This window comes from Triticum urartu, chromosome 3 (genome assembly GCF_003073215.2).
Source record: "Triticum urartu cultivar G1812 chromosome 3, Tu2.1, whole genome shotgun sequence".
NCBI classification, from domain to species: domain Eukaryota; kingdom Viridiplantae; phylum Streptophyta; class Magnoliopsida; order Poales; family Poaceae; genus Triticum; species Triticum urartu.
In genome coordinates, this window is record NC_053024.1 from 397,184,435 (window position 1) to 397,196,803 (window position 12,369).

At 42.2% G+C, this 12,369-nt stretch overlaps 1 protein-coding gene across 1 annotated transcript; it reads left to right on the forward strand.

The window, feature by feature from the left end:
• Positions 1 to 4,431: 4,431 nt before the first annotated feature.
• Positions 4,432 to 11,316, forward strand: LOC125544097 (serine/threonine-protein kinase AFC3-like). The gene is made up of 12 exons (XM_048707662.1): positions 4,432 to 4,666; positions 4,763 to 4,853; positions 5,332 to 5,358; positions 5,450 to 5,603; positions 5,683 to 5,731; positions 6,061 to 6,175; positions 6,292 to 6,383; positions 6,483 to 6,630; positions 7,723 to 7,787; positions 7,859 to 7,956; positions 9,832 to 9,937; positions 10,692 to 11,316. Exons 1-12 carry the CDS (start codon positions 4,589 to 4,591, stop codon positions 10,833 to 10,835), a joined length of 1,167 nt encoding a protein of 388 aa, XP_048563619.1. The 5' UTR covers positions 4,432 to 4,588; the 3' UTR covers positions 10,836 to 11,316.
• Positions 11,317 to 12,369: the final 1,053 nt, after the last annotated feature.

Genomic DNA, 12,369 nt, shown 5'->3' on the forward strand with positions numbered 1-12,369 from the left:
CAACAATTGATCTCTTAATCTCTTAGCCGTGTGCGGTGCCCCCCTCCACCATATTCCACCTCGATCATATCGTAGCGGTGCTTAGGCGAAGCCCTGCGTCAGTAGCAACATCATCACGTCATCATGCCGTCGTGCTGACGGAACTCTCCCGTGAAGCTCTGCTGGATCGGAGTTCGTGGGACGTCATCGAGCTGAACGTGTGCTGAACTCAGAGGTGCCGTATGTTCGGTACTTGGATCGGTCGGATCATGAAGACGTACGACTACATCAACCGCATTGTGCTAACGCTTCCACTTTCGGTCTACGAGGGTACGTAGACAACACTCTCCCCTCTCGTTGCTATGCATCACCATGATCCTGTTTGTGCGTAGGATTTTTTTTGAAATTACTATGTTCCCCAACATGCAAGTCTAAGAGTATAGCAGCAGAATGTAAAACATTTGCATAGGAAGGTAAATGGAGGAGTTTGGAGGGAGCAAACACAATGTAGACACAGAGATTTTTGGCGTGGTTCTGATAGGTGGTGCTATCGTACATCCACGTTGATGGATACTTCAACCCACGAAGGGTAACGGTTGCGCGAGTCCACGAAGGGCTCCACCCACGAAGGGTCCACGAAGAAGCAACCTTGTCTATCCCACCATGGCCATCGCCCACGAAGGACTTGCCTCACTTGGGTAGATCTTCACGAAGTAGGCGATCTCCTTGCCCTTACAAACTCCTTGGTTCAACTCCACAATCTTGTCGGAGGCTCCCAAGTGACACCTAACCAATCTAGGAGACACCACTCTCCAAAAGGTAATAGATGGTGTGTTGATGATGAACTTCTTGCTCTTGTGCTTCAAATGATAGTCTCCCCAACACTCAACTCTCTCTCAAAGATTTGGATTTGGTGGACAGATAATTTGAGTGGAAAGCAACTTGGGAAGGCTAGAGATCAAGATTCTTATGGTTGGATTGGAATATCTTGGTCTCAACACATGAGTAGGTGGTTCTCTCTCAGGAAAAAATGGTAGAAGTGTAGGCACGTTCTGATGGCCTCTCTACGAATGAAGAGTGGGTGGAGGGGCATAAATAGCCTCCACACAAAATCTAACCGTTACACACAATTTACCAAACTCGATGGGATCGAATCATAAAACTCAGTCAGACCGATTAAGTTCAAAATGTGAACGTTAGGCTTTTTGGTGGGACCGACATGTCAACTTGGTGAGACTGATTTCATTAGGGTTAGGGCATAATGTAATCTCGGTGAGACCGATCACATAAACTCGGTAGGACCGATTTCTGTAATAGGCAAACAGAGAGTTGGTAAGGCAAACTCGGTGGGACCGAATCGCTCATTTCGGTGAGATTGAAACGTTACGAAAGGGAAAAAGAGAGTTTGCATTGCGAACTTGGTGGGACCGATCGCTCATCTCGGTTGGACCGAAACGTTATGAAGGGAAACAGAGAGTTTGCAATCCCATTTCGGTGAGACCGATATCCCTATCGGTGAGACCGAAGTGACTAGAGTTTCTGGCAGTGGCTATGTCAAGTGAACTCGGTGGCGCCAGATAAATAATTTCGGTGGGGCCAAGTTTGGCTTTTGGTTTGGGACATATGTGGATATGAGAAAGTGGTTGAGGGCTTTTGGAGCATATCACTAAGCATTTTGAGCAAGCAAGCCATTAAGCAACACCTCATCCCCTTTTAATAGTATTGGCTTTTCCTATGGACTCAATGTGATCTTGGATCACTAAAATGAAAATGTAGAGTCTTAAGCTTGAGCCAATCTGTGTCCTTAGCATCTTGAGGGGTCCACATTTCTAATCCATGTCATGCCAATCATTGAACTTTCTGAAACGACCATCTTAAAATAGCATTAGTTCAATGAGCTATATGTTGTTAGGAATTACCAAAACCACCCAGGGATAGTTGCACTTTCAAGTTCCGCCAGCATGATGGTGCGCTGACGGTGATGATGAAGTTACTGGCGCATGGCTTCACCTAAGCACTACGACGATATGACCGAGGTGTGTAACTGTGGAGGGGGGCACCGCACACGGCTAAGAGAAGACTTGGTGTGTCTTTGGGGTGCCCTCCTCCCACGTATATAAAGGAGGGGGGAGGCCGGCAGCCAGGGAGGAGGCGCGCCAGGTGTGGGGAGTCCTACTAGGACTCCCTAGTCCTAGTAGGATTCCCTTTCCTTTTTCCTTTTCCAGAGTAGCAAAGGGGGAAGAGAGAGAAGGAGCAGGAGAGGGAAAGGGGGGCGCCGCCCCCACCCCTTGTCCAATTCGGATTGGCAAGGAGGGGGGCGCCACCTCCTGGCCGGCCCTCTCTCTTCTCCACTAAGGCCCATGTTGGCCCATTAACTTCCCCTGGGAGGGGGGTCCGATAACCCCCGGTACTCCAAAACTTATCCGAAACTTCCCGAAACCATTCTGGTGTCCGAATGCAACCTTCCAATATATGAATCTTTACCTCTCGACCATTTCGAGACTCCTCATCATGTCTGTGATCTCATCCGGGACTGCGAACAATCTTCGGTCATCAAATCACATAACTCATAATATAAATCGCCATCGAACGTTAAGCGTGCGGACCCTACGGATTCGAGAACTATGTAGACATGACCGAGACACATCTCTGGTCAATAACCAATAGCGGAACCTGGATGCTCATATTGGCTTCTACATATTCTACGAAGATCTTTATCGGTCAAACCGCATAACATACGTTGTTCCCTTTGTCATCGGCATATTACTTGCCTGAGATTCGATCGTCCATATCATCATACCTAGTTCAATCTCGTTACCGGCAAGTCTCTTTACTCGTTCCGCAATGTATCATCCCACAACTAACTCATTAGTCACATTGCTTGCAAGGCTTATAGTGATGAGCATTACCGAGAGGGCCCAGAGATACCTCTCCGATACACGGAGTGACAAATCCTAATCTCGATCTATGCCAACTCAACAAACACCATCGGAGACACCTGTAGAGCATCTTTATAATCACCTAGTTACGTTGTGACGTTTGATAGCACACAAGGTGTTCCTCCGGTATTCGAGAGTTGCGTAATCTCATAGTCAGAGGAACATGTATAAGTCATGAAGAAAGCAATATCAATAAAACTAAACGATAATTATGCTAAGCTAACGGATGGGTCTTGTCCATCACATCATTCTCTAATGGTGTGACCCTGTTCATCAAATGACAACACATGTCTATGGTCAGAAAACTTAATCATCTTTGATTAACGAGCTAGTCAAGTAGAGGCATACTAGGGACACTCTGTTTGTCTATGTATTCACACATGTACTAAGTTTCTGGTTAATACAATTCTAGCATGAATAATAAACATTTATCATGATATAAGGAAATATAAATAACAACTTTATTATTGCCTCTAGGGCATATTTCCTTCATATGGACCCTCAACTACTGATTGGAGAGCATCGATTGTGCTCCGCGCATCGTTTATACCAACAACTTCATCGTACTTGGTGAAGGATGGTTGGCACCTGTCCTTGGCCTGCTCGCGCAGTTGAGTTGCCTGCTTGACCGGCATCTCATAGTGGCATGGGGGACGTGAGATATGGTAAGCGTATCGTGAATTACCACGAGCGTTCTAAGCTCCATGCCCAAAAGTCTGGGATTCATCTAGTGCAGAGGGGAATACATAGTACATCAGACCCCTCCACTGAAAAATTCTTGCTTGAACAGGCCCCTTTAAACTTGCAAAATTTTCATAAAAAATATTCTTTCACCATATCTGGCACATTAGCCGGCATGGGAACGATATGCTTCATAAATTCTTCCCTTTGTGACCAAGTATATTGCCGAATTTATATAAATGCCCCATCTCATATCTTTCATATCAAATCCTGAACAACCACATCTTGTTTCTCAACAACCCTTTCTAAATCTAGGAAGGTCGTGACCCAGGAGCTGCCTCCAAAATGTTGGAGTTTGGATAATACACTGCTTTTAAGTTTCTAGCCTAAGGAGTCATGATCTTGCAAAACATTTATGCCTGCCTTGCCAAAAAAGCTAGATTAAATAGTTCAAGATCATGGAAACCAAGATCTCACTTGAATTTTATGTCGTGTTATCACCTCCTAGGACACCCAACACGCTATTCGTTTGCCTTCCTTGCTCCCCATCATAATTTCTTTATCATGAATTTGAAGTTCTCACACAAATCTTTACCAAGTTTAAAACATGTCATTGAATAAATCAAGATAGATGGTGCCATTGATTTGATTAGAATCTTCCGATCGGATGCCCCTTGTAGGTCTAAATTCATCCAATCCAATCTTTTGCCATTATAAACATGACTGTAAACTGTAAAAGAAACTGAGTTTTTTTTTTGAGACAGTATAATTTTTTTTGAGAAACTTTTGAGACAGTATAAATCACAAACTTAGCCCAGTCCTGCCCACCAGGCAATCTATCCCGTACTCCACTCGCTGTTGGGCCTCAGCCCGCCACGCATCCCACCCGCACGGCCTCGCCCTAGGGTTTCTCCGTCTCTCTCTCTCTCTCTCTCTTTCTCTCTCTCTCTCTCTCCCCCGTTTCTCTCCTCCCAATCGAATCGGAATCCATGGAGTCGTCGAGGTCGCGGAAGCGCACGCGTCAAGAGTTGGACAGCACCGGCGACCCGCCGCCGGAGCGGGAGGTGGTAATGATCCTATACTTTGATTATTATGCCTTCGATTAGGGCTCGGGCGTTCGGGTTATCACTAACTTGGATTTGGCCCTGCCGCCGGTGCTGCAGGTAGCAAGGGGTGGCGCGTCGCCGCCTTGGCGGGATGACGACCGCGACGGCCATTACGTGTTTGATCTCGGCGAGAACTTGACCCGTCGGTGTAAGCACCCGCGTCTTAGGCCTGTTGTTATCTCCTAGAGCTATTGTGCACGCATATAAATACTTATTTATGTTGATTTTGAGAAACATGGTGGACAAAGGCTTGCCAATGTGCACATAGTTTAGAAAAAAAAGATGGATAAAGACTTGTTTATGTATACATAATTTGTAACTACTGGTGGTAGGCACTGGCAATTACTTGTCCTACTTGTTGTTTTTTAAATGGATAAGGTTCACCTCCACAACGTGCATGAATGATTGGATTGTTTTATCTTGTTGTATAGAACTTTTTAATTCTGCTTTGAGCTCAAGGGGATGATGAAGCAAAGTTCCCCTTTAAATTTTCAAATGTTATGTTTATATTAGCATACAAACTCGATTGGCACACGTGCTCCTTTTGACAATAGGTCTAAGTTGAAACTGGGAACACCTTGGTGATGTATTATTGTTTATTGACAATCTCCTTTTTTGCGATGCAGATAAAATCTTGAGCAAAATGGGTGAAGGTTCGGGTTTCCTTCATTATGGTTTCTATTGTAGTTCTCATTTTTTTTGCTATTACTCTAATGTAGAGCGACACGAGTTGGATTTTCATAGGTACTTTTGGCCGAGTTTTGGAATGCTGGGACCGTGAAACACGTGAATATGTTGCAATAAAAGTTGTCCGAAGCATCCGGAAGTACCGGGATGCTGCAATGATTGAGATCGATGTGCTCAATCGCCTTGCAGAAAATGAGAGATACAGATCCCTGTTAGTGTCCCAACAAACATAATCTCTATAACCTTACTCTTAGCTATTTCTTACTTGATGAATGTTCTTTAATGGCCAGCTGTGTCCAAATTCAAAGATGGTTTGACTATCGCAACCATATATGCATTGTAAGTTTGATTTTCTTCTGTTCAGTTATGCAAGTTCTACATGTTGATTCCAAGTGTCAGTTATTACATTCACTTCCATCTCCTATAGCGCATTGAATTCCTGTTTATATGCCTTGTTTGTTAACAGTTAATTTTACTAGCCCTCTCAGTACCTCTTACTCGTGCAAAGTGAGATGCTCATGCTGGTACATAACATGATAATGTAGTCGTAATAAGATTTGCATGCTTATAAAACAGTTGCTTTTCTTCGCTCTTTCCTCATGAAGGTTCCCTGGTATGGAAACAAAATAAAGATAACTTTATTCAATGGATATCAATGGTTTTGTCAGGTATTTGAGAAGCTTGGGCCAAGCTTGTATGATTTTCTAAAGAGAAATAGATACCAACCTTTCCCTGTGGAACTTGTGCGGGAGTTTGGACGACAACTGTTGGAATCTGTAGCATGTGTGTGATTGCTTGATTCTGCATATCCGTTCTTAACAAGTTTGGCAGTTGCAGATTCATTTTTCCCTTGCTTTCAAGTGGCATGCTTGACCATCTTTTCCTTTCTTCTAAAATAGATATGCATGAATTACGCCTTATTCACACTGATCTGAAGCCAGAAAACATACTCCTTGTATCTTCCGAATATATAAAGGTTCCAAGTTCCAAGGTACCTAATCTCGACCAATTTTGTGGTGAGCATCTGCTATTTTGAAATTAGGCATACGGTATTAGCAGTTATCTTGAATGATCACTTGGGGTTGTACAGAAGAATTCACAAGATGAGATACACTTCAAGTGCTTGCCAAAGTCCAGTGCCATAAAGCTGATAGATTTTGGTAGTACTGCCTTTGATAATCAGGAACATAACTCGATTGTTTCTACGAGGCATTACAGGGCACCTGAAATAATCTTAGGTAAATTGGTTGTTCTTCAGGTTTTCTTATGTTTCATCTTGTTTGAGGTGTATGTTTATGTGTTTTTAATTATATGCTTGTAAAGGAAAAAACAAATGTTGTTTATAATCCTAGGAATCCAAGTATGATACATGCCAGTTGATACTCTTGTTTATCTATACATAACAAAACTTATTTAGAATAGAAACTGCTTTGCCATTTCCAGAATAGTGTTGGTTATGTTAGATGTAATCCTTGTGTTATTTACTTAGCTAGGGAGTAGTACTGTAGTAGCCAGGTTGGATCGCAGCTTCTTTAATCAGTAAGTTAGTATATGCAGCTAGTAGTCAATTTGCTTTTTTGCATGCACTGGCAGCTGCTGGACTGCAGGGTCGGTTTAGCACAATGATGGAAGATAAAATGACAGTTCTACAGACATCCAATGATTGATCTTTTAACTTTTAACTACTGGTTGGTTATATAGAATGGCAACTGTGCATATCATATGCCAAGATTTTGGGGCATATGACAGTGTTTTATTTTGCTCGATTGTTTCTTTCCTAGGTGTTTTTGTACTTTTGCTTGGTAAGATCTTATAGATGGCCATCCACTTCTGACGATGGAAAAGGGTGTTTTTAAGAGGGGTATATTTACTGGGTTTTATGATATAGATTAGTACTGTTGGTTTGTTACAGTCTAGTTTGGACATGCTCAGTAATTATGCCCTGAAGATTGCATTACATTGAAGGATTGATGTACTAGCTGAACAGATAGTATGGCACATCTTCGTCCTTGCAAAGTGGTCTGTCTAAAAATATATTCAGCTCTATATTTGATGGTTCTGGCCCTAACGAGACTAGTCTTGCATGAATAGTTATACAGTTGGGTATTTATTGGTCTAAATTGTACAGTGCCTTTTATATATGTCAAGCTGAAACCTGCACAATGATCCTCTTATTTTACTGTGCTGAACTCTGTTCTTTCTTTGTTGAATAAGAACTCATCTTTTCTCCTTTTTCCTTGTGGTTAGACCAACTGCTGTAGTAGTTGCTAATGTTTCTACTCCCAGAGGGGAATCGCGAGTTCTGATGTTACTGAATATTCCTTTGGCAGGCTTAGGCTGGAGTTTGCCATGTGATATTTGGAGTGTTGGTTGCATCCTCGTTGAGCTATGCTCGGTTAGATTGCTTATGATGCCTGTCTTTCCTCTTTTACCTTGATATATGGTCCTAACCCTAAACATTTATAGGGGGAGGCATTATTTCAGACACATGAGAACCTGGAACACCTAGCAATGATGGAGAGGGTTTTGGGACCCGTACCAGAGCACATGATACGGAAGGCTAGGTTCGTATTTATACCGTTAATTTGATTATCATTTTTTAATTTCTCGTTGAGCTATCATTAACAAACAAATTATCTCCATGTGTCCTGGAGGTCCAGGATTACTTTTAGAACCAAACCCTTTTTATTGGGCTTGTTTCTCATGAGAATGGCAGTATCTCCACTTGTATCCTGGAAGTCCAGGGTTTGAGTCAGTATTCTTATGAAAAACCAAAGGGAAATGCTGCCTAAGAACCTTATAATTCCCTTTCCCAGGCCCCCACAACACGTGGGAACTTTTGATGCTGGGATAACCTTTGGCTATATATATATATATATATATATAGGGTCGCGCTATTCGTCACCCTGGGCGATGAATAGTTATTCTTCACCCCCCCTCTATTTTACCATTAATACACCGTAATTTTACGTTCCGTAAGTTTTGTCTTATTTTCGACGCAAAAAAGGACCGTAAGAAAATATATAATCGCCGTAAAAAATATTTTATGTTATGTAAAATTGCAAACGTAAAAACATAGTATAAAATACACATAAACTGCAAATTTTCTTGTCTTATGACCTATATTTTTATTTTCTTATGTCAAATTTTACGTAGTGAATCAATAGGAATGTAACTATTTGAATTCGAAACGTAATTTAATTATGAAATGATCGTAAGATTACCTCGGGTGAAGAATAACTTATTCTGCACCCTGGGTGATGAATAGTGTTAGAATAACTTATTCTGCACCCTGGGTGATGAATAGTGTTACTATATATACTATTCATCACCCAGGGTGCAGAATAAGTTATTCTTCACCCAAGGTAATTTTACGATCGTATCATAAATAAATTACGTTTGAAATACAAATAGTTACATTCATATTGATTTACTACATAAAATTTGGCATAAGAATACAAAAATATAGGTGATAAGATCAGAAAAAATGCATTTTATGTATATTTTACACTATGTTTTATGTTTGTAATTTTACGTAACATAAAATATTTTTTACGGCGACTATATATTTTCTTACGATCTATTTTTACGTATAAAATAAGACAAAATTTACGGAATGTAAAATTACGGTGCATTGCTATTAAAATAGAGGAGGGTGAAGAATAACTATTCCTCACCCAGGGTGACGAATATATATATATATATATATATATATCTTTCTCCTTTGCACTAATTCTTCTGCATCAAATGTTTTGAAGAACTCTGGCACGTCCTACCTGCAAAGAAATATTTCTTTTATTTTTACGTGCAGTCACATTTTTTTTGGCTGTGGTTCCCTAAATTCTACAGTTTATAGTTTTTCACTGGTTTGCTACTCAGAAGTAGTTTGGGGTTGCATCTCTTCTGTTACTGATTTATAGATGTTGCTCGTAAAGGTAAATTTGGCAAGCATCTGCTGGGATGTTTCTCCAGAACATATTAACATGTGGGGATGCCCTCCCAAACATATACTCCCTCTATTCCTCTTTGTAGTGCGCCATTGTGCGTAGCGCTTATACCAAGACGTGACCTGGCACTCTTATTTGGACAAGAATTACCCCTCCGTCTGCTCACTCTGCCACAGCACATGGCTGCCTGCTGCTGCACTCCGTGAACCAGGCGAGGGCTATTGTGGTCCAAAGCAGCTTAGGCGCACTACATTTCGGAATCCAGCCTAAAAAACTATACGCATTAGAATATGGAATGGAGGGAGTATTTTTTTTATGTTGTTTCTGCTAATGCCACTTTCTTTAAAAAATATTGAAGAATATACATCATTATGTAAGCTTAAATAGCAACACTTAAGTTAATAATATGCTATTGAGTACTGCATCCAATTCTCTGTTTATTCTTGCATTTAATTTATACTCAGATGTCATTGTATTCCTTGGAATATGCAGTTCATCAGCTCAGAAATATTTTAGGCGAGGGACACGTCTAAATTGGCCTGAAGGTGCTGTTACAAGAGAAAGCATCAGAGCAGTCAGAAAACTACACCGGCTAAAGGTTTTGATTCCCCTGATTATTCCTTTTTAGTTTTATTTGGTCATCCTTTTTTACCAATTTTCAAAGAACTTGTGCATTTTTTAAGCCAAAGTGGAAAAGCTGCAAAATCTGAAGTATAAGCCCAAACAAACAGGGCCTTAGAGCATCTCCAACAGGCGCTCAAAAAGAGCTCCGCACACTAAAAGTTTATTTTTTTGGGCGCCGGGCAGCTCCAACAGAAGCTGTAGCACTAAAAGTTTTTGGGCGCGCGCTGAAAAACGCTATCGCGCGCAGCATATTTTGGGCGCCGGATTGCGCGTGCTTCACAATTTGCACTGTCTGCTTTTTGGGCGTGCGTTTTTGGGCGCCTGCCAAAGCAAAGTTGGTACCGGCGCATTAAAAGTGCTACAGTGGCGCGCTATAACGTTTATTGGGCGTGAAATTTTTGTGCGGCCGTTGGAGATGCTCTTACATAAGTAACTGCACATGTATAGATAAGTCTTCTTTGGTTCTTCCACTGATTTGAGACTGTATGGTAGTGCATACTTGTAATTAATTCTAACACAGTTTTTCTTGGGCTCGTTGGAGTGCAAATACAAAAAGTAAATAAGTTCCAGTTATCCAGTCCGTTGGTAATTATATTTTTAGTTGTAATTAATCCAGAATATTTAGGTGCTGTGCTGCTTGCTTGTTGAAGTATTACTTTAATTCACGACTGAGAGAGTGGGGGAATGTAACCTACAATATGGAAATAACTGTATATCTTCAACTTCAGGACTTGGTCGCGAGAAATGCTGACCATTCAAAGGCATCGCTGGCAGACTTGCTATATGGTCTTTTAAGGTTTGAGCCTTCAGAGCGCCTTACTGCCCAAGAAGCTCTAGATCATCCATTCTTCCGAATTCCAGGTCCAACATGACAATTGGAAGATGCTTTGGTTCCGCCGCTCGCCAAGAACAATGCCTGGAGAAGCAGCGTGCACAAAACCGAGAGCAGAATGCCTTTGGCTAATCTCTAGCATAAAGATGATATAAGCCGAGCTATGGTGCTTGCGGTGGTGGTGATAAGCTGTTGTTCCAGTTGCTCAGGTGTAATGTACAATAGCATTTTTCCTAGGGAGGTTAGTGTACTGGATGCGACCTGTACATTGTGAAGTTGCGGTGCACCACGGGTTGCCGTCTGAATCCTGGTTTTGTAATCGCACTACAATGATCACTGACCAAGGCAAGGCAGCCGTAAAGGAGGTGCTAGTATTTTGCCTGCCTGTGCTATGTTCTGTTTCTCGAGAAGTGTTTGACAGGGCTGAGAGTCCCTGCAAATTCAGACCATGCTGTTGAAAGTTGAAATTAATTCAAGTTGTATGTTTTTAACTTTTCAAAAAACTGAATTGTTGGAGACTTTGGAAAGCACTGTTCTGGGAATACATTTAGGGTGCTGTTACGCAACATGACTCATGTTGCAGAAATTTTTGCAAGATATTTCTTTTGCAACAGAGTTCTTGTTTCACTTTTTTTCAATAGAGGTCTTGTTGCAGTTTTGTTTTTCTGCAACAAAGGTCTCATTGCAAATTTAATTATTCTGAAACAGAGATCTTGTTACAGTTTTTGCTGCAATGGAGACTTCGCTCTGAAAACTCATCGTAGTGGACATTGAGCAGCGAGCAACAGTCACGTTGATCGAAAGAAAGAAAGACCGCTCCCCCAGGACACGCGTGCAATCCGCTGGTAGAAGCAAAGCATTTTTCATACTTTTAAGACAGAAAAAGCAGAGTTAATTCTTTGATTGTTTGTTCGTTGCACTTCGTGGGTCACTTTTTGTCCTGCGCAGAAGGCACATCCATCTCTAAGCTCTTTCCCATTGTCACTCTGTGCTCCCCTGACGGCCTGACTATTAGCAACAGCAGCGACTTATGCATGGGCTAGGAACAAGGAGATGTGGAATGTCGCCAAAATTGTGTTTTGGCCTCGACTTGGCCAGAGCAGAGCTATGCGAAATACCTCATCTTCATCGCGACGGTTCTTCCCTGTTTCTGCTACAACACAGAAACTGACTGCACAAAACGTTTTTCAACAGCAAAGCTGCAAGCAAGATGCTGACTTTGAAAGTTTGGAGATTTGGCCGTCGTGGCCTCGCCGGCGACGACATGTACCCATTACAGACCAGGATTACAGAGAAGGGAAATAATTGGCATCACCAGACGGATAACGACGCGTGCCTCCGCCTCCTCCGCGGCTGTTGGATCTGACTAAGTCGTTGCAATTCACCCCAACGCAACAACTGGTGTGTTGCTGGATCTGGATCTGAAACACCACGAGAGTAGTGGCCAGCCGTACGTGCTCCTCCTCAAGGTGACGCCTCCTCCACCGCCGCTCGCACGCCAGCAGTAGGCCAGCGTGGGTGCCACCGCCGCCACCCACCTTCACCATGAACATCGGCCTCGAGGTGCGCCCGAG

Bases quoted from the DNA above. Each gene is read 5' to 3' on its own strand.
- LOC125544097 (XM_048707662.1), top strand. From the start codon at position 4,589: ATGGAGTCGTCGAGGTCGCGGAAGCGCACGCGTCAAGAGTTGGACAGC. The intron at 4,667-4,762 runs GTAATGATCCTA...CCGGTGCTGCAG, and splicing joins CGCCGCCGGAGCGGGAGGTG to GTAGCAAGGGGTGGCGCGTC. The intron at 6,631-7,722 runs GTAAATTGGTTG...TTCCTTTGGCAG, and splicing joins GGCACCTGAAATAATCTTAG to GCTTAGGCTGGAGTTTGCCA.